The 20,135-nt window shown below is 45.3% G+C and overlaps 1 protein-coding gene across 1 annotated transcript; it reads left to right on the plus strand.

Annotated features, from left to right (window-relative positions):
- The first annotated feature begins 41 nt into the window (after positions 1-41).
- ERP27 (endoplasmic reticulum protein 27) lies at positions 42-17,774 on the plus strand. Its single transcript, XM_038154997.1, has 7 exons — positions 42-255; positions 466-566; positions 3,112-3,249; positions 6,611-6,724; positions 9,639-9,764; positions 16,393-16,590; positions 17,260-17,774. The coding sequence occupies exons 1-7, from the start codon at positions 135-137 to the stop codon at positions 17,302-17,304; spliced, it is 843 nt and encodes a 280-aa protein (XP_038010925.1). The 5' UTR covers positions 42-134; the 3' UTR covers positions 17,305-17,774.
- The last annotated feature ends 2,361 nt before the right edge of the window (positions 17,775-20,135 follow it).

Raw genomic sequence — 20,135 nt, forward strand, 5'->3', positions numbered from 1 at the left:
AGCCAGGCAGTTATCTCAGGAGCTGGAGGCTTTGCCCAGGGCCAGCTGCTCCCTTCCCACCGCCCCAGGAAGGTTGTGGGTTCTCACAGCAGCTGACGTGTCTCTCGCCGAGGAGAGGGCTGGAGCAGGGTGGCATGGCGAGGAGAAGGCGAGCTGGTACCATGGGCACTTCCATCTTCCCGTGCCTCTTTGTCATCCTGCTTACCAGATGCTCCCCAGCAGGGTGTGCTGGAGGGAGCGACTCTGCATCCCACAGTAAGTGAGCTTTCTTCCTGCCTTGGGGAAAGTCTGGGTCTGCTTCAGGGAGTCCTCCTTATCCAAGGTATGCTGCACAAACGTGTTGAGCTTGCAAGAGAGGTGTGTGGGTGAGCTTGTGAGGTTGGGATGCTTGTGTGCGTGTTGAGGGGATCCTCTTTGATCTGCTCCTTGTGTACGCTCTGCCCAACCCTGACCTTTGCTCTGCAGGCACAGCCAGCGCCACAGACAAACCTGTCCTCTTAGACAACATCCCGGATGCCGAAGCCTTCATCAGTGGTGCAGAGGTGGCAGTCATTGGATTCTTCCAGGTGTGTTCACAGCACCACCCCTCTGCCAGTTGTGAGCTCTATCCCACCCTGATGAGAGCATGAGGCTGGATGTGGTGTAAACACCTGTCAAGGCAGCTGTTGTCCCAAAAAGTGCTGGGGCTGGGACAGGTGACAGAGAGAGCACAGGGAATTTGGTCTGTGCATGGAAAAGGAGATGGAGCAAGGGAGGAAGATGAAGGAGGTTGTAGGAGCCCTGGAGCAGGAGAGAGGGAAATGCTGCAGGGGAAGAAACAAAGAAATGTACATGGTAGAGAAACTGTTGGTGAGGAGTGAATGGGAACATCAGTTATTTGCTGTAGTCAGCAAAGACAGAATAAAGCACTGCTTGTGTGACAGGGATGAGGAAGCCGAGTCCCAGGGAGAAGTGATAGTGCAGGGCCACTGAAGTCCAAGAGCGTTTGGGCTCAGGCTGCAGCCTCTTTGTAGGGAGGATGTAGGCATGGTCTGTTTCACTTCTTTGTTCCCCAGAGTAGATACCCTTGAGATCTCTGTCTCTTTTTATCTAAACCACTGAATTCAAAGGTGAGTGACAGCTACGAGTTCCTTGCCCCCCCAAATGGCATGAGTATTTTTCCTCAGAAAAAAATAGGAAAACATTTATTGAGCTACAGCACTGTGAAAAAGATGCTTCTTCAACAGGATCCTTATCACTTTTAAGTCCCCAAGTTGCACCTTTTTCCATGTTTTCTTTTGTCCACACACTGCCTCATGTCAGAGAAAGCTTCAGACTTTCAAAACCACGTCCTTCTGCAAGCACCTTACTCCTTCAGCCCTGTGCCTGAGGCTGGAGGGCAGTCTAGGGAGGGCCTAAGGGTCTAGGGTACTAAGATCATGCTCTTAGTACCGGGCAGTGGCATCTCCCAGCCCACCACAGAGCGAGGACCGACGTGCTGCCTGTGCAGTGCGGGCAGCAACAAGTCTGTGAGCTCACAGCTTATGCCCCAGGGGCCTTGTAAGCACTGATCACAGAGCACCAGCCGCCTCGATTGCGGTGCCTGCAGGCAATTGGAGCTCCTTGGGGGTTGCTCTTGCAGCGCTGAAGCTGTGCAAAGCAGCCAGGCAATCTGCACACGCAGAATGAAAGTGCTGAGACGCCTCCTTCCCCAAGGGTAGCTGGCTGGGCTTGCGGCAGAGCTGTGCCCAGAGCCTCCTCCTGAGCTGCAGCAGGGACACGGCTCCTTTTGTCCTGTGCCACAATGACCTCCCTCTGCAGGATTGCATTCTTCAGAGCCAGACAGGAGGCTGCTGCCGTGCAGCCCCAGTGCCAGGAGCACGAGGCAGCATCCAGCCACATCTCAGGCATTCAGTGCCCGAAGCATGGCCGGGCTGCATTTGAACAGTAGATAAAGACGTATGTGTGCCATGAAGGCTTGGCTCTCGGCCGGAAAGTATATTCATCCAAATAAAGCCCATGTTCTCCGCTCGCCATAAATTATTTCTCCGCTGCAGCCTTTCAGTTCACTGCAGTATGGGGCTCGGCAAGCTTCCCGTATAATGAGCACGGCCTCCCTGACTGGGAACAGCATGCCGTGATGGAAACACAGCACACTGCTCCAGAAACTCCGCATGTCTCTGAGAAAAGGCCATGCTCGGCCTGATTAAACCCCAGGTTTCCCAGGAATGCTCCAAAACTCAGCGAGATTATTCCTACCCTAGGCTTTAGTGCTCTCACCAGAGCAGTGTTGATGCACTGGCATTTCCAAAACAGGTCATGAGAGATGTTTTTCTTTGGAATGAACAAAGAATTTTGTTTTCCATTCTCTCTGGGCTCACAAACAGCTGAGCTGACAGTTCAAACTAAAAAGAAAAACAAACCAATTTCCAAGAAGAAACCATGTCTTCAGAATTTATATCCAATAAATAGAAGTATCAAAAATACACCACTAAAAAGTTGGGAATGGGAACAGCAAAGAAGGCTTTAATACAGGCAAAGGATAGCAGTAGTTAATGCTCTCTGCAAGAAAGAGAATGTACCTCAAAATACTGAAAAATTGCACATTTCTATCCTTTGATATACCTGAATTAGCTACTTTTTACAGGACGTACCTAAGACACCCTTTTAAAAGCAGCCACGGTACTGATAATGCGAGGTGTTCAAAACTGTAACCCCCTGACTCTAGAATCAAGGTTAGCATAAAAATGGCGACGTTTATATATGTATATGTTTTAGAAACACACACACATATATATATATATATATATATTTTTTTTTTTTTTTTTAAACGAGCTACACCTGTGCTCTGGTGAGTGCCCAAGGGCTCAGCACCATCCTGGCGGCCTCCTGGATCCCGGAGCATCCCGTCCGCGCAGGAGGGGGCGGCGGCGGTGGCCGCTCCCGCGGGGACCGAGCGGCCGGCAGGTGTCGCGCTCGGTCCGCCCGCGCCGGTGCCGGTGCCGGTGCCGGGGCCGGTGCCGGTGCCGGTGCCGGTGCCGGTGCCGGTGCCGGTGCCGGTGCCGGGGCCGGTGCCGGTGCCGGGGCGGCCCACGGGCTCGGCCCCTCACCCTCCCTGCTCTGCCCCCGCAGGACCCGCGGAGCCCCGAAGCGGAGCAGTTTCGCCTGGCGGCCGGACAGATCGCGGAGGTGCCCTTCGGCCTCAGCAGCAGCGCCGCCGTCCTGTCCCACTACGGCGCCTCGGAGAACACCGTGGTGCTGTTCCGCAGGGTGCGTGGGCCCGCGGCGTGGCCTGGGGGACACCACGAGCCGCTCCCTCCCGGGAACACTTCGCTGCCAGGCAAAAACCTGCCAGTCCAACATAAGGGTCTGGTTCCGGGTCCCCCGGCGCGCTGGTGTGGGTGGGAGAGGGTCTTGGACGAGTGCATACAGAGGTAAAAAAAGCATAAAACTCATCTCTCCTTAGGGCAAGCCAAAAATAGGGTTGTCATTGGCAGTCGGACTGCCTGCCCACCTCAAAGTACATCCCTCTTCTTGCCCCAAAGAGGGCTTTTGCTTTTCAGCTGCAGAGTGCCTGTCACTGAGACACGGGCATTTATTACACCTGGTAAGATTCTCCTATTTAGGTGTTTGCCTTACGGATCTGGTTCAGCACCCAGAGCTCTGCAAAGAGCAATGCCTGTGTTTCTACATGACCTGCCCGGAGCTTGGCATTAACTTGGATGGGGTTTCTGTGGTTTTGGAAAGGGTCCTGAGACACATGAAAAGCGTCTAGAGTCATGTCACAATGGATCAACACAGCAGGCTTGATACCAAAACTTGGCAAGTGTCGCTTCAGGCATGCAAAGCTGTCTCCTAGGGTACAAAACTTTTCCAATGAGACAGAAAACACATCCAGACTAGGTCTCTGCAATTAAGAGATGCTGTGCCACCCTACACTGTGGTTTGCAGACTCATTTCCTAAATATGCTTTAGGCTTCAGAAATCGTGCTTTGGAGTTTCTTAGGGATAGGTGCTGTGCTAGATGATATCTCTGTTAACTCCAGCTCTAAGTGCAGGTAGCTCAATGTAGCCTCAATGTAGCTACATTTGCTGAAATTTAGGGAGATGACACTGGGAAGGGCCATGTGCTTGCTGCAAAAGCAGCAAGAAAAGCTAAGAGCAAGTATTCTACCAGTTACATCAATTTCCCCACGTTGCTCCTTCTTGCGCAAGCATGGCAGTTGAAAAGTGAGGAGGTAGATGTGTCTGAAGAGGAACGGGGCCACAGGCAGCACAAGATGTCCTAAAAGGCAGTGAAGTGTTGTGACACCAGACCTCTAAGTGCTTGAGGCGGGGAGAAATGGGTACACACCACATGTTCTGGGGAAACTAAATATGGCAGCTTGGCCAAGTTCTAGATCCAGCTTGTACAAAGACTGGACAAAAACAGTTTGTTCTCTTTTTTCCCCCTCATCATTTCCTGCACCATGTTTACCACTGATATTATCCAAATAATTAAAAAAGAATGATCTAAGAGTGAGCAATAGTTAGGCAGGTCCTTTTATTTAACCTTTTATTTGCTAGATGTTGCAATTTTAAGCAACACCCATTTCAATTTTGGTTCTTAGTCATTGTGGTTTTCTTCCAAAAATATTGAAAAGATCCTTGGTTTTTGCACTGCAGAGATAGTGAGGATGACTGCAGTGGGAGAGAGTTTGATAAAATAAATTCTTTGGATTGTTGGACTTTGTACTATATTGACTATCCTTTGTCTCGAGTCAAGTTTTTGCAACTGAACTTTTCTTTAATATGGAAAAAAAAAACCAAACAGCCAAGAAAATAATGCACTAGTCAAGTTCAAATATGGTTGGCAATTCACTTGTCTGATTGTCAGTTTTTCTTAAATTATCAGACACATTATTTTCTCTTTTATCCTGTGATGAATAATGTGTAGGAGTAAGAGGTCAGAGATAAAAAGGAATTTTAAAAGAACGGATACAGGAACTTGGAATCAAATACTCATTTGAAGGATACAAAGATGCGTCACCAGGATAGAAGTGAATCAGAGGCATAAATTAATTTTTTTCTTTGCCTTTGCAGTGTATGAAACACTTACAGTGCTTAGAAGTTTAAACCATAATTACAGAAGTAGGAGGGACTGTGTCAACTGGTGAGACTTCTTTGTATATAGGGGAAAGAAACAGATTTATTCTAGTAAAGAATTCTGATAGACCTAAAAAGAACATAGTTAACAGATGCTAACAACCTAATTATATGGAGTGATAAAGACATTTTGACTAGAGCTTCGACTATTAAATTCAGGCTGTTTTCCAGCCTTATTTTCTTAAAAACATAAATGTTGAGTGCTGATTCAAGATGTTATTATCCCCAAATGGAAGTCAGAGGTTTCCAGAAGCCCATGAAAGCCAAGAGAAGACTTTTTGTAGAGTCCAGGCTGCTTTAGATTGGTTCTCAAGGCCTGTCTGATCTCACCCGCCCAGGTGTTGCACTGTCCTGATCTTATTTACTTGAGCAGAGCTGCCCTTTCATGTTATGCAGAAGGAAAATCTGTGAGAGGAATCAGGCCACACAGTCTGAAAATCACCAGCTTGTGTTGTCAGACAGGGAGGGCGACTGGTATCAAAGACCTTGCCAATGACCACAGAACAGCAAAAATTACTTTAGATGTCTGCACACCACTGGAAAAACTAACACAAGAACTTTCAGAGGTTGTCCACATGCAGAGAATAAAATCTGGGGTGTGCATGTGGACTGCTCCTCAGCCCCAAGAACCTCATTCAACGTGTGTCTCAATGGCTTTCAAATCCCAAGCTTTGATCCTATTTCATGTCAGAGACCACTGCTCCTATGGTTTAACTCCGTCACATCCTGTGGTGGTACTACACAGGAACTCAGTCCTTAAACTCTAGGGTATTGCTACCATTCAGTGGTTGCCTGCTTTTTTTTCTGTTTATCAGGTCATGAAAATCTCAATAAAATCACATCATTTTGGGGGGATGAAGTGTGGGGAGATGTGTGGCAGGATGAATTTTTCCTCTAAAGCTGAAATATGCGTGGCTTATTTTTTTTTTTTTTCCTTTCCTGCTGTACTGGAAGAAAAATCCTCTTTTTATTGGAGAGATTTCCTGCTTGCAAAATGTTTCCAGGAATTCCATACCGGGCGATGCCAATGTTTATTACTTGTAGAAGAAACAGAATAAGCAGATGAAGATGTTTAAAAGGGACATAAAGCCAGTATTGATGTGAGGAGTTAGACTATTTAATGACCTCTCTCCACAATGCCTAGAATAGTTTGCCAACTAATTCCCCCTGTCTCCAGTGCATCGAGAGCTGGTAGTGTAGGGATGTCTGGAGTCAGAGATTTCTGTTATACCATGAGTTTGCCTTGTCCTTGGGAGGCTGGAGAAGGCTGGGAGATCCTTATCTCAAAGAACAGGCTCGTTCCTGTAGGTTCTAGACCTCCAGGAGTGGTGATGGGAAGAGGTGGGGATTGTGCAGTGGGGGAGAGAGGATGGCGGTGTCCCAGGGGGTGGTGGGTGTCTCTGTGAGCGAGTGCAACCAGTGCCTCTGGAGGAGGTCCTGGGAGGAGAGGACAGCTGTGACTGTAGGTGTCTTTACCTGTCCTCAGGTAGACAATGACCGACGGGATCTGGATATGAACAACAGAGAGGTTGATGCCAAGAAGCTGACTCGCTTCGTTCGGATGAACGAGCTCCGCCTGGTGACAGAGTACAACCCTGTGGTAATTACCAACCCCCTGCAGTCCTCACCCTTTTGCTTGGCCTTTTTCCCAGGGTGTCCTCTGGCCCCAGTCTGCATATCCAGATGTATGTGAGGGTCGGAGCGACAGTGTAGATGGGACTGGGGAAGCCACACAGCTCTTCACTGCTGCTCCGCATGTGGACTGGAAACAGATTTGCTGGGGCAGGAGTGTGATGGGAGAGGAAGGGACTCATCGCAGTTCCTTTGGCTTTCCAGTAAATTTGGGATGTTGAGGGTCAGAGAACTCCATTTCTTACTACTCTGCAGGCAGTGCTGCTTCCTCCCATGGACATTTGCAGTGTTGTGCCATGCCTGCAGAGCCAGCTCAGCCATTAATGCCCTCTCTTTGATGAGCCTTGAGAAACATGGAAGCTCAAATGACCTGCTCTCAGAAGGCAGGATTTGTGCATCATTCAGCGCACAGGGCTTTATGTAAGCCCAGATATTTGAATGCATATTCAAGAATGGGTTGGGAACTTCCCAAGCAAAATCTTTCCCATCCCTTCCATCGTTCCTCCAGAATTAATCAGTTCAACAACAACTACCATCACCAAAACAAACAAACAAACAAACCAACAAACAAATAAGCCACACACAAAATCAGGCTTAGAATGCTTCCATGTTGGCCATCTTCATTGGCTCACCCATCTGACTGGCAGTGGCAGGGTTCCCAGAGCTCCTCCCTGCTGCAGATGATGACCAAGGATTCAGGTTCTTCTGAAATCTTAGCGGTTCCTTGGTCTCATTGCTGTGGAATCAATGGGTATTAACAGCCCCAGCTGCTGCAAGGCTGAGACTTTGTCATTGCTGACGGGGTATTTTGTGGCCTTCTGGATAGCTATGACAGTGCTGGCCAGGCTCAGCTTGTATCAGAGAAGAATGGCAGAGCTATACCATTTCAAGATAAACTCAAGGATCATCTAAGAGAACCCAATGCATTCAGTCAGTTCAGTTGCAACCCACCAGCAGGAGAGTGTTTTGTTTTGAAATGTGACATTTTCTTCCACAGTGAAATATGGTAGGAGTTTGGTTTTTTTCTGTAACAGCAACAAAAAAAAAAAAGTTTGTGTTTTTTCATCTTCAAAAGGGAAAATTATATTTTAATATATTATTTGAATACCCCCACAAAATATTTCTGGGGACTGCTATATCCTGCTCCACTGGCCTAACAGCCCTTTAAGAATACCCAAGGCACATCAGCAGAGATGATGTTCTCATCTTTGTAATTTCCCAGACCTTCTGAAACCTTGGAGCCCCTATTAGATCCTTTTGCAATTCATGGGACAATCTCTTTTTCTTGATGCATTACTGTTGACGCTTTGGGCTCTCACTGCATGGTGTCCTGTTTGGCACCCAGGCTGTCTCCCCAACTGAGAATTCCTCAGCTGTTCAGCTGGTCCCCTCCACCCTGATTGTCAGTACAGATGTTGTTACAGTTTTTTTTTTCCAGACGCTCTGGAGCTTTATCAAGGTGCTGCAATTAACAGTGCCTCCTGCAGTCCCTGGCCCAAAGCCCTCCTAGCTTCCCTAAGGTAGCTTGGTTTTTCATAAATATTTATTCCCAGTGCATATGCTGTTTGCATCCAAAAATGCTGCAGGTCAGCAGATAATGGGGTCACATGGCTTGCACCAAGTGCTGCCAAGAGTTTCTCTCCCCATCCTGGGGCCCTTACTGTTTCTCCCACATACTTAAGGAATTTTTAGGCAATATTTACCCTGTGGGCTTTTCAGGAGATTCAGATGTGATCCAGGCCTGCTGATGAGCTCTGCCGATTGCTCTTACACAAGGTTGTGTGGACAAGCACACCTTTGAGTGGAGCTGCTGGAGGAACCGCTGCTCCCTCCTTGTCCTCTCTCACCCCAGCCTTGTCAAGGGGCTTGGTGCTGGCTGGCTTCACCCTCACCTTCAGCCTCATCTTCTCCCATGAGGTCCTCTAACGTTTTCCAGCTTAGCTTGCAACCCCTCTACTGATAAATATTCAGCTAACAGCAGAGTCCCGTCTGCCAAAGTCTAGCCGGTTATTCATGGCCCTTGCCAGCATGCACTCCCTGACCCCTTCCTTGTTACTCCTGGAGCATGTGGAAACTTTCTGCTCCCACTGGCCGGGAGCTGCACAGTCTGTGCCTCTGTGGTTTCGGTGGCACTAGGGAGGCAGCAGGTCTGGCCCCACTCCTGTTTAATTTGAGGGAGAGGCTGCAGGCCTGCAGGAAGCAGACGAAGTGAGACAAGGTGTGAGAGAGTTCATGGAGATGGTGCCATGGATTCTTGGGCAGTGCCAACCCTGGTTCCTCACAGAGGGCCAGTGTGTAGTGCCCACTTGGCCCTTGCCCAGGGTCTTCTCTCACTGTAGGACAGCAGAGACAATTTTAATCCTCAGCACTCAGGAATGTCCAGGCCATCAGGCTGCTGAAACTGTGAACTCATCCCCATCCTACATACAGTGCAACATTAAAGAAAGAAAACAAGGACAAACATCAACCTTGACACCACAAATCCTTCCACTTTCTTGCTCATATTTCAGATAGGTGCTGGAACTCAGCGATTTCGGACACCCTTATATTCAGTGTTTGCTGGCCTTGCTCTTCACATCTTTAGTCTTCAGCTTCCTGTGTTCTGCCCTACTCCTACTCTTCTTGCCTAGTCGCTATCTTAAGGCCAGTGATGAACCTTTGTGGTCTTCAGACTCTTCTCTGGAGAATAAGCAAAGCCAGGGGGTTAAGAGCTTCTGCAAAGAACTCTGATTGGATCCCCCCTGCTTTAAAGAAATCTGTCCTGCTTTTGGTGCTGATTTGCAAAGAAACCACAGCTAAGCCATGTCCCACTGACACTGCATCCAATGCCGACTGAGTGTTCTCAATCTCCTTGCCCGTGTTTCTCTCTCTGTGCTGGGCAGACAGCAATAGGTGTGATGCAGAGCTCACTCCAGTTTAACCTCCTCCTGATCACAGACAAGATGTCTCCAAAGCACCCTGAGCGAATGCGCAAGTTTCGGGCGGCGGCAGAGCTCTACAAGGGGAAGGTAAGTCCAAGCAGAGAAAAAGGGGCTGTTGGGGAGGAAAAAACCCACTGATTTCTGCCATGAATGGGGAGGGCATAATCTCCTCTGTGAATTATGAGAGCAAAGGTCAAGTAGGAGGAAGAGAGGATTATCTGGATAATTAAATGGACGGGTTGGTTCTGATCACCCTTTCCCAGTTTGCCATCTCGTGGGGAAAATACCCTCTGTATCCTGCTCTCTGCTCTCTTGGTGGAACATCGTGGATTTTGTTGCTTTTAGTCCAGTTTTGTTCCCTTGTACCGGGAGAGGACACACAGCTGCTGCTCTTCAGTCTGGCAACAGTCGCTCTCTGCTGATGTGAGAGGTGAATTTGTATCTACAGCCTGCAGGACGCCAAGGGAGCTTATATAAGTGACCAGATAGCAAACAATGTCAGTGCTTCTTAACCCTTTCACTTCTGGAAATGGCCATTTTAAAGGAGCTGCAAATTGATTGCTTTGATTTCCCACACTAAAGTGATGAGACAGATGAGGTGTTTCAGAGAAATTTTGCCTGAATCTCATCCCTCTGGGAACAGAACTCCCCAAATAGTAAATCATCCCTTGTCTGCTTCTCTGCCAGCAGCTGGATTACAGTGGAATTTGTGTCCAAGGAACAGAGGAATGAACTTGCAAGCAAAGGAGAATTGGGAGCAACAGGAAGGCCTTTGTGGCAAGGGAGAATAGCACATGGGAGGGGGCAGAATATCACAGAAGTGGGGAAGAATTAGCTGAGAGGCACAAAGAGGTCTTCCTCTGAGAAGTGAGGAGCTGGAAATATTTGGGATCTGATAACTAGAAAATCTGCATGCATCTGGTATTGGTATTGAAGGAACAGATTATAAATCAAATATACCCTCACCTTCGAATTCAGGGACCACCTCAGAACCGTGCTGTCTCAGAAGTCTTGAGACTTGCTTATGGCAGGTCTACTTTGGAACCTTTACATCTTTCCTAACCATTGGCAAGAGACTAGGCAGAAACTATGCATCAAAATCAAAAGGTCTCTTCAAAAATGTTTTGCTTTGATGAATATGTAGTTATAAAAGAAAAAAAAATCTGTAAAATTCAATTTATCTATTGTGAGATGTATGTTAAAGTGGCACCATTACCCCTGTTCTCCAGAAGACGCAGAGTATGATACAGGTCTCCACCTAGCAGCTATTTCTTCCAACACAATGCTGTTTAGCATCACTATCCTTTGCTGATGCAGCTGCATCTAGTTTTCATGTGACTTGCCTAGATCTGAGTAAATAGTTATAATTTTCCTAGAAATACTTCACAAAACATTTGATAAAATGTTGTACTGAAGTCCAGATAATTTATGAATTCTCAGCCAGCCAAATCTAGTTTTTTTTTTTATTTGTGCAGGCACATTTCCAACCAAATCAGTCAACAAGTTTGCCAGAGTAAAGTCTCAACATTAAAGATGTGGGGATTTGACTAATTAGTTCCACTTTATTGCTGTGGTACTTGAGGACACAGAGATGAAGTGACCTAGAGTCTAATGAGTTATTTTTCCCGAAGGAGTGACACTCTGAGGAGTAAATTGTGTTTTGGACTTCTCTCCTAGAAAGCAGTGAGAGAGAGCTAAGATCCCTTTGCTTGGATTTCAGGTCTGGAGAGTAAGGAGTAAGCAGAATGATATGCCCACTTAGGTTTGTCCCCATTGCTCTGTCATATAGAAAGACCTGAGTTAGTTTGGGTATCAGTGGCAGCCGCTGCACAATACCATGAAGATCCCTTCCCAATTTTCCTTTGTAAAGTTATCTGTTGTTGGAACTACCACGTTAATTGAGGTTTGCTTTAAAGTATTGATTAGATTTTGCTTTTCAGTGGCTTGCAGATTGTCTGAGAATAAATGCAAGATTCCTGACTTGAATTTCGTTCAGGATTACCAGTGAATAACTCCTGTCCTGTGGGATAGTGGTGAAAGATTTGTTTATGCTGAGGGGTTAGTGCAACCAGTGGTTTGAGCAAGGAATCATTGCTGTGCAGTGGAGAGATGTTCAGGCTCCCTGTGAGCATGTTCCACTTCATCCGGCACGGCTCTACAGTGACTGCAGAGTGCCAGAACAGACTGAGCATACTTGGTGTGTGTTGCAGCATTTCTACAAGCCAGTGCAGAACACAAACAGAGCCTCAAAAAGGATCCCAAGCAGGAGAAAAGGTACTGATCCTGTCACAAATCTCTGCTGCACACTGATGGAAGAGCGGTCCTTGTCATTGCCATCACCAGTGGGAAGAAAAAGAGAAACTTGTCGCTTGGACAGAGAGATGAAGAGGAGCTGCTGCTGCTGAGTGACTGACCCCAAAGAGTGAAGAAAAACCATAGAACTGTGAAATAACTGAGGCTGGAAAACATCTCTAAGATGATTGAGTCCAACCATTTAAGGATCATGAAGAGGTGATTCACCGGCCAGTTTCTAGATTATAGTCCTTTCACCTCTGGTTCATGATATTTTCACTTCTGCCTGAGGGACAGTTGAAATTTTCAGCTGGAGGATCCAGGAGGCAGGATGGTGAGGCCTTATATTTGAAAACAGTCTGAAATGCACCTGGAGCAACAGTGAGTGCCTGGAAGCAGTCTAGATTTTCTAGATATTATTGTGGAACCTGAGTCCTGTAAAATGTTGGAGACAAAAATGCAAATGATAGATGATGTTAAACCAGCAGAAGCTGACCACAATAAGAAGAAATATGGTCGTTTTCTAGCACTTTTTGAGGAACAATTGTGGGTGGATAACAGCTAACAGAGGTCAGAGCACTGCAGCTGTGAGAATAAATCCACCAGCCTTCTTGGATCTTCAATCAAATATGTGCTCATTTGAGAAAGTACTGCCAGGAGTCCAGGCAAGGAAAGGAAATGCACTGGAAAGGAGATGTCAGGGTTTGCATTGCTGAGCCAAACTAGAATACTTATATTCAGTTTTCTTTCCACAGTATCAGAGTATAACATGATAATTACAGCTGGTGTAACTCATGGGTGTTTGCAGAAGTCTCAACAAGGTGATGTTGGGAATAACAAAAGCAGCTTTTGTTGCAGCTGACATAATTGGTTTCCAATGTCAAAATGATTTGGATAGAGATGTTTGTAAACTCCCTTTTAATTTAGATGTAGGTCCATTTAGAAATGAATTCTGAGAAACTCCTGGTGTCCTTCAAGAGTTCTTCCATGGAAATTAAATGATGATACCCTTTCTCTTGCAGACAGTAATTCGTACAATTTTTATTCTTCTTGTCAGACACTGATGGCTCCAGAACTGAGAGAGATAATATTTAGAGATGCCTCTTTTAGCCATAAACAGAGAAGCCTGTAAATACAGACTTGTTATCTCACTTAATAGATATCTGCAGTAAAGTTGTTTTTATAGCTGTCTTTTTTTTTTAATTCATGACTGATGTTTTTGTTTTGCTTTGATGCACTATGATGTAAGAAATTACTCAGACGTCAGAATTTGACCTTTTTGCTTATACAAAACAGTGAACTGCAGCTCTCTGAAGTTCAAAGTCAAACACTGGATATAAGGAGTGACCATCCTTTCTGTTTGTCTTTGTAAGAGGAAAAACTAAGCAATGGCAAATTGGTTTCTATCATTGCAGTGCTATTTTCAATTATCTTTAATTCCCTGGGCAATAACATCATTCCACGTCTTAGTATCTACCACGAACTTGATGTTCTAAAAGCACTGGGCTAGGAATCAAGTTGTTAAGACACCAAGACAGCACCAGTGTACAAAATTTATGAAAGGTGGTTTACTGCAAGTGACAGTGCATAGAAAATATCACGTGTGAAGGGGACATTTTGTGTCAGGGGTTTCTCATTAAGACAGGATGTCCTTCACTGCCTGAAGCAGCAGATCTCTGAACACAGGCAGGAAGATTGCTACAAAATGAAAAAAATTCATGGAAATAATCTCAGAATTAAAACACCCAACCAGCTGTTGTACAGGATGGTATGAAATGGAAAGTGAACTTTCTGTTTGGGATGGAACTAACAGATCTCTAGCAGTGACATTAGAGTTGTGGGATTTGGTTTTGGTGAATTCTAGCTTTGGCAGGTCATCTTAGCAAAGGTTTTAGGCTCTTTTCAGCACTGAGAGAGAAGGACAGGCATATGCTTCCTTCCCTTCTAAAACAGGTGGAATAAAGTGCCTGTCACTGTTTAAGTTAGAGGTTACGTAGATGGTTGGCTGAGACAAGACTAGGATCTGGATGGCAGAGGTTAGGCAGTGTGAATCCTGCCACATGGTCAATATAATTTTCCATGCATTCATTCTTTATAATTGGAGCTGACTGGGAATCTCAGAACAAAATAAATCCTCATGAAAAAATTCCAGTTCCACAAGATGGCATCTGTCATGGAAATGTGACAACTGAGAAATTTTCTTGGTTTTCAGCTGCTGTGGAGATCAGGCTTCTAGTGCTTGTGGCCTCTGGGCCATCATATCCTACCTTCTGCCCCACAGGTGTGACCCTGAGAGCACACAGGCCCTGGCAGGACTCCTGGAGCACACCAGCATAGGTGGGCCTTTCTGCTGAAGGAGGACCATCCCATGTCACAGACCTCCCAGGAATGCACCATTCTCATAGGCATTAAGGCGTCTTCTTCTGAGCTACAGTGGCCAAATGCAATTGCTCTCTTTCCTGTATTTTTTGATTATAGGCAGAGAAGGAAACTCTGCTGTGCTTTGGCACACTCTAGCTCTGTGAACCAAATGGGAGTCATTAGAGAGATCCACACCAGTAACTCTGAATGACGATGATATCTCAGCCTTTCTAGCTGAGGGGCCAGTTTGTGTGTTTCTGTTTGCTCCTGTGAGGAAGAAGGCATTAGGAGTTCTAAACCTCAACCTTTTTGCTCTTTTACTCTTACTCTATTCTTAGTATTCATGGATAAAGTATGTACAGCTTTTTAGTTTTGGATATTTTAGCAAAGTCTGGAAGCTTGATGAAATGAAGAATATTGACTAACATTTATTCATATTACTATTTTAAAATGCTATTCATCTGTTTTAAAGGTGGTGATCTTGTATAGAAAGTGATGCAACAGTACTTTTTAAATTTTTAATGACTTCTTCTTTAGCATTTGATTAAAAAAAATATTGTTGTCTAGTCAATCTCTTATAGAGAAACCCAAAAGCTGTTGAATGCACCCTGAAAATGCAGTACCATTTACTGTACTGACACTTTGAAAGTGTTTCATTCCAACACTGGCCTCTGTTTCCAGCTTTCTAGTTGAAAAGAGAGCCCTAAAACATTGCAAACTGCTGTTCCACCTGAAAGCCTCTTAGATCATGTCCCTAGACCTGTGAACCTTAAATATGTGACCCCTTTTCTAGCTTGGTGTTTTATCCTGCAAAAAGATGAATTAAGTGCTCTGGGAGAAGTACCCCACCTCCTGTCTGCTCACTAGCTTTTTGCTCTTGGGGCACAGTTGACTTTTGGAAGAAAAATTACAAATGGTGAATATCACATATCCAGTGAAAGTGCTGTTCCTGTTCCTGTATTTCACTAAAAAACTGAAGTTAAACCTTACAGCAGCCTAAATATCCCTCCTTCCCAATAGGCTGTTGCCTAGGAAAGTTTTCAGATATATTTGGGTTTTATAGAACATAAACTTATTAAGTAAAGAATTTAGTATTTATGAAGTTTATTTTTAGAAAAGAAAACAAGTTTGGAACCAACTTGAGTGTTCTTCATTGAATAGAAAGAAAAACATGAGTCACAGCTTGGGAACTGGGCACATAATCTTCACATTACATTGCTTCTTTTTTTTTTTTTTAAACTCTTCTTTTCTTGTGTATGTGAAACCATAGCCTTGTCCATAGGTACACTGAATATTCTAGGCTCAGTTGATTGCACAGGGTAAAAAGAAGATAAAATTAAACATGCTAGCTGGGTGTTTTTTTCATTGACTTCAATCTCATCTGCTGAGGGATTCCATTTAAACAGGTCACTAATTAAATTGTTTAACTGCTATATTTATTTTCTTTTATAAATTTTATAATAATGACTGTAGGTCATTCTCATCCTGGCTTATTCATGTTGAGCTTCTCTCCTCAGGTCTGAACGCTCCACTGAGCTGGGCTGTATGGACATCGGTGTCTTGCCAACAACTTCTGTTTCCCAAATCCTTGCACCCTCATTTCTGCTCACTTCAATATATCCTTTGGTTTTGGTACTCTCATGTTCTTAACCTTGCAGATTCCTGATGCCCTGTACTTCATTCTCATTTTCTTGCAATTGAATTTGATTCTCCCCACACCAAAACCCCTTTTTACACTGGGTCTTGCAAGGATGTGAGCATCTTATCCAAATAACATGCAAGTAAAGGATTCAGCTTCTTTGACTTTTGCTGTTAAGATAAAAGACATCTTGTTTCCTTATCTATTAAGAGTAAGTCTGGACTTGATAAAATACAGACAAATGTACTGCATGGAGCTGCTAGATAGTGGCCAAGGAAAGCGTTGTCCTAACAGAGTATGGATGGTTTTCTCAAACTCTTTATAAAAATATCACTGTTAATCTTCGTATGATCTCTGCTTGGGGATCTATTCTCTGTCTCTGCTTCTGTTTTTCTCATGTTTTCTTTCCTATTTCCATCACAGATTCTCTTTATCCTGTTAGATAGCAATTTGAAGAGCAATGAACGAGTATTGTCGTACTTCCAGCTGAAGAAGTCCCAGCTGCCAGCTCTGGCTATATTCCACACACCAGATGACGAGCACGAAGTGTTGACTGTGGATGACATCTCCATTGAGCGTGTACAGGACTTCTGTAATCGTTTCCTACAAAGAATGCCAAAGGTAAAGGTGGTCCTGATGCTGTTGTTTACCAAGCTCTTGAAGACAATGACTTCAGTTCCTTGAACTCCTCCCCATCCCTATCACTTTCTCTTTCATGTACATTTCCACCTGAATATCAGAGAGACATTAGATTTAGGGCAGAGTAGAGGTGGATGTCTTTGCAGAGCCTCTTTCTTTATTGACCTTTGCTTTCTAGTGTACAGCAAGAAGAATTCACTGATCTCTGCAGCTGTATGAAGGTCTCTGTGAAGCATCTATCTTTTGGGAATAGTTAGGGAGACAAAGTGAAGGGTGCTTTTAGATGCTGAGAAGGGAGGTAGTGGATGGCAGCATATGAGAGCAGGTCAGAGAGACCAGTGGCGTGGATAGCAATTAAATCTATCTGGAAGACTACAGAACAGAGTGTACAGATAGGGCCTTAGGACTCTACCAGTGGTCTCTGCTGGGAGAGGCACCATTAAATCTTCATGTTCATGCAGTGTTATAAGTTCTCTCTCTGTCAAAATTCATCCTCTTGTAGCACAGGGTCTTTGTGTTGTGTGACAAAAATGAGATGGGGCAGTGGCATAGACAGCAGAGGGAGGCATTAGAGTTATTTTGTTTCCTTTATCCCTATGCTGAGAAACCGAGTAGTGTCAAAACTGATTTCATGCCTCTAATGTGTTTTAGAAAGAAGACAAATCTGAGGAGAAGCCCCTCAATGAAGAACTCTAATTCTTTCTCAGCCAAGAGGATGACTGTAGCCAGAGTCTGATTCTGGTGTATGAAGAGTTCACTCTGCCCTACAGCTCAGCAATTCCTGAGCCAAGTCAGTCATGGATTCCCATCATCCTTCCATGTACATACATGCTGCATGTCCGTCCTCTTCAGGAATCTCTTCTCTCTTATCTCTTCTCATTTATTGGCTCCAGAGCTCTTTTTTTCAGTACTTCAAGACCTCTGGTATTGCACTACAATATGTCTTTCTGTGCCACTGTTGGAGCAAAGGGTGGCACACTAAAATGTCAATATCAGAAGTAAAGCTAGTAGTTCCAGGGATCTGTTTCCCTCATTCTTTTGGGTTTTGGTGCCATGCGGGGATCCACTGTCAGCCTTGCCTGATACTACAAACAGATTTGTTGCTTGATATCACATTAATTTTTCCATTTATTTTACTAATTAAAGCAGTAAGTGAATGGCCTGAATTTTTATGCAAATGTTATTTCCCACTCCCCTCGTCTTTCACTTAAGGACAAAGTCTCTATTTATGAGTGAATAACTCAAAAAACTTCCTTTCTCTGAGTTTAACCAATGCAATGCCTAACCTGTTAGGCTGGTTGCTAAGAATCATTCCCTATGGAAAGGGACCCATCATCAATAGATATTTCCACCCGGATAGGAGATATCTGTGAAGCTTTGGGACCAGAACAGCACTAGGTAAGCAGGTCTGAGATGGTGCAGCAAAAATGAATGAGCCTAAGATGTTGTAGTCAGTAATCTTACCCAGCAGAGGCTGTTGTGGATCAGAGCAAGGCATGCTCTCGCCATCCATATGGCCAGGGAAGAGAACTGTCTGCACCAGATGACCTTTTGAATGAGTGTGTGTACAGTGGTAAAATATAAAAATACATGTCTGAATCCTGCTGGATGCCCTTGTGGCTTTTATGCATTGAAAAAAGACTATACAAGTACAGCATAGATGCTAAGAGCTGAAGGCTGTGCCTGAGAGAGAGGGGAAGGGTCTAAAGTGTCAGAATATCTTGCTGCTTTTGCCCTGGCAATGAGTAGAGATGGTAGCACTGGGCTGGAATCGCTTGTGAATGAAGCAATTTTGGTGCTGATCAGTGTGAAGGTGTGAGTGCAGGGATCAGCCCCTCTGAAACACTGGGGAGCCAGAGGGTCCTGTCCTAGACCCTGTCACACTACAGCTTTGAGGATAAAGAGATGGCTCACCTCCCACTGGCCCAGAACCCAGGCAGAGCAACCTCACACCTACCTTCCAGAATCCTCATGTGAGTGATGTGTGATGCTTTTGAACTCCTGGTTTTATGCCAGCCCTAGAATGTGCAGGGCTGTATCTCCTGCCAAGAGCCCTGCTCACTTTCCCTCAGTTGGAAAACTGCTCCTTTTTACAGCAATAGCTTGTTCCTCCCTAGGAAGGGTTTATTCCTTTCTCTGCAGTCTGGTAGAGAGGGAGAGGTCTTCTGGGGAGACATCTGTGAGGAGTCTTAGCATTGTAGGTGTTTCCAGTGCCGTGCACATCTGTCTGTGGTCCAGATCAAAGAGTGTGGGGGCCGTGACCTGCTGCACGAGTACCTGAAGTCTGTGTCTTGGCCAGCTGCAGAAATTGGGCACAGCGACGTGACTCTTTCTTAGTGCTGCAGGGAAACAAAATAGGACGTGAATGAAGTTCTGGTTCTGCAAACAAGCCTGAGAGTAGAAGCAGTGTCCCCAGTGGCTGTGCTTGCTGTGTACACAGCTAATTATAGGGATAACTTTTCAGGAGCTTATGTACACTGGGGAGTTTAATTCCCTCTGCACTTTACAACAAACTCGGGAGCTGCAAGCAAGGCACAGGAAAAGCCTCCTCCTCCTCCTCCTTCTCCTCCTCCAGCAGTTTTGCAGTACTTTTCAGGACTTACACAGCACAGACAGCCTTGGGGTGCTGCACACAGGATGCCTTGAGCACAGATGTGGTGGCAGTGGAATAAGGGGGTCTGCCTTAATCCCTGTGCTCAAAAGCTTCTGCAGTGCAGCTTTGGTGGGCTTAGCCACCGCAATAGGGCTTCTGAGGTAGAAACTAGGGGCAGAATCATGTGCATGGGTCAATCTCTTGTTTGTTTTATTTTTGGGTCTTGTGCCCCATTGTGTCATCTCTGACCTGAACTTGTGATGTATGTGGCCCAGATGTTTTGAGCTGTCTGGGGAGGCTGGTTTGGTTTGCAATTGGAGGAAGTGCTAGATGCATAACTGACAGAGGGCAGGATGAAGGGGCTTCTTTTCACCTCAGCATTGCAGACATACTGTGGTATGAGAACCCCTGCTCTGCAGCAGCATCTGAACTCAAAGGACATTCAAAATATCTAAGATGAAAGCTCAATTTGCCTAACAGGAAAGTGAGGCTGCAGAGGCGTGTCAGAGCTGCTGTCTTTAGCCCAGGGAACAGAGAATTGGGTTGTGTTGTGTAAGATGCAATTTCATATCCATCTTTGGTGAGAAAGGATTTGAACATCTCCAGAAGCAGAATGTTACAGAGACCTGAAGGTTCAGAAGGAAACTAACTTTTTTTTTTAATTCCCCTGAACTGTTGTGTATGACACTAAACAATGAAGCGCTGCTTAGAGGTGAAATAGCTCCCATCTGCTGCAGGTTGAACCAAGATTTTGTTTATGAAAATCTGTGCCTCAGCTTTGTCACTTCAGTCCCACTGCACACAGAGTTATGGATCTGGCTGTGGGGATCTGCTGAGCTGCAGAGAATCTGACTGCAGAAGGACTGAAGAACCTTGGCACCTACCCTGAAGAAGAGGAGCAGGCACTGCATGTGAGTCTGCCTTGTCTGCATTG

Source organism: Motacilla alba, chromosome 1A, assembly GCF_015832195.1.
Source record: "Motacilla alba alba isolate MOTALB_02 chromosome 1A, Motacilla_alba_V1.0_pri, whole genome shotgun sequence".
In the NCBI taxonomy this organism is placed as follows: domain Eukaryota; kingdom Metazoa; phylum Chordata; class Aves; order Passeriformes; family Motacillidae; genus Motacilla; species Motacilla alba.

What these genes read in the sequence shown, in the direction of transcription:
- ERP27 (XM_038154997.1), top strand. Translation starts at nt 135, where the DNA reads ATGGCGAGGAGAAGGCGAGCTGGTACCATGGGCACTTCCATCTTCCCG. An exon ending in TGACAGAGTACAACCCTGTG is followed by an intron (nt 6,725 to 9,638) that starts GTAATTACCAAC and finishes TGTGCTGGGCAG; the next exon opens with ACAGCAATAGGTGTGATGCA. An exon ending in TCCTACAAAGAATGCCAAAG is followed by an intron (nt 16,591 to 17,259) that starts GTAAAGGTGGTC and finishes AATGTGTTTTAG; the next exon opens with AAAGAAGACAAATCTGAGGA.